General features: G+C 39.5%; 1 protein-coding gene across 1 annotated transcript in view; it reads right to left on the bottom strand.

The window, feature by feature from the left end:
• Positions 31 to 1,152, bottom strand: part of LOC107639105 (polygalacturonase QRT3) — a 3,713-nt gene continuing 2,591 nt past the window's right edge. The window contains exon 4 of the mRNA XM_016342527.2: positions 31 to 1,142. Coding sequence (XP_016198013.1) covers positions 209 to 1,142 — 934 coding nt within the window. The 3' untranslated portion in view covers positions 31 to 208. The remainder of the gene's footprint in view (positions 1,143 to 1,152) is intronic.

Here is a 1,152-nt window from a genome sequence, read left to right as displayed (position 1 = left end):
TATATATAATAATTTGTATGATTGTTAATATATATAATGTTTAATTAACTCTGTCCAGATAATAAAGAAAGGAAGACTTGGCAACAAAGACATGCTCATATCATATCCAAAAAATTCCCTCCACTTAGAACTTAGGACTAAATAAAAATGACCAAATAAATTGAATTATATTGTTTTGGTCACTCTACAAAGTTCAAAACCTGTTCAATCAATTTACCATACTCTGATCCACAGTAACAAAAACATTTGCATCCACTGCTTCACTTGTTTCAATCACAACCTTGTTCTCAGATACATTCCTCAAAGCATGATTAGGGAATGTTCCACCACTAGAGCTTAATGAGTACTGAACATTTCTGATAAGGTTTGGAAAAAGCAGAACATTACTAAAATCAACATTCCATAATGTTCCATTCCCTCGAATTGACATTTTTGCCACTGTGGCCTTCAAATTCATTCCCCTCACAATGTTCCTATCAACAATAGCTTGATCAATTTGGTTGAAACTGTTGTTTGATTGGTCCAATTGAACAATCTCCACCCCAGAACTGGACCCTGAAAACATGTTATCAACAATGCTGACTCCATTCACAACACCTTTCACTGATTTAAGGACAATGTTGGCATCACCAAGGAAGAAACTGCTAGAGACATGGAGCTGGACCGGATCCTCGGCGACGATACTCGTGTAATCCATGTAAGAATTCACAATCCTTGTCTGTGTTAGCCCCGGCAGCTTCAGATATATCCCGGTCCCTCCGAATCCGGTGGCCTTATTGTAACAATGCACGCCGGAGAACGTGTTGGCCTGACCCGTTACCATTATTCCTATAGCTGCAGAGAAGATGACAACATCCGTGACGGCGTTATCGTTGCCGAGGAGACTTATTCCGGTCCCGGAGAAATTCTTTTCATTTTTATCACCTCCAGCGGTTACGTACTGGCCAAGAAAAGTGTTTCTAATGTATGTCTCATGACCACTTTGGACTAAAATTCCATTTGTGGTGAAGTGTGTAATGTAACAGTTGTCTATGTTAGTTCTGAGTGAGTTAATTACTGAAATGCCCCCACCTCTGAAGTTTGAGTCTAACAAGAGGTCCTTCAAGCTTATGTACTCAAAATTGTAGGGTGAAGAACGGGAACTCTCTGAGT

The sequence above is a fragment of the Arachis ipaensis genome, chromosome B04, assembly GCF_000816755.2.
Source record: "Arachis ipaensis cultivar K30076 chromosome B04, Araip1.1, whole genome shotgun sequence".
NCBI lineage: Eukaryota > Viridiplantae > Streptophyta > Magnoliopsida > Fabales > Fabaceae > Arachis > Arachis ipaensis.
The sequence above is the reverse complement of the archived record's forward strand: the minus strand, read 5'-3'. Positions and strand labels throughout refer to the sequence as shown.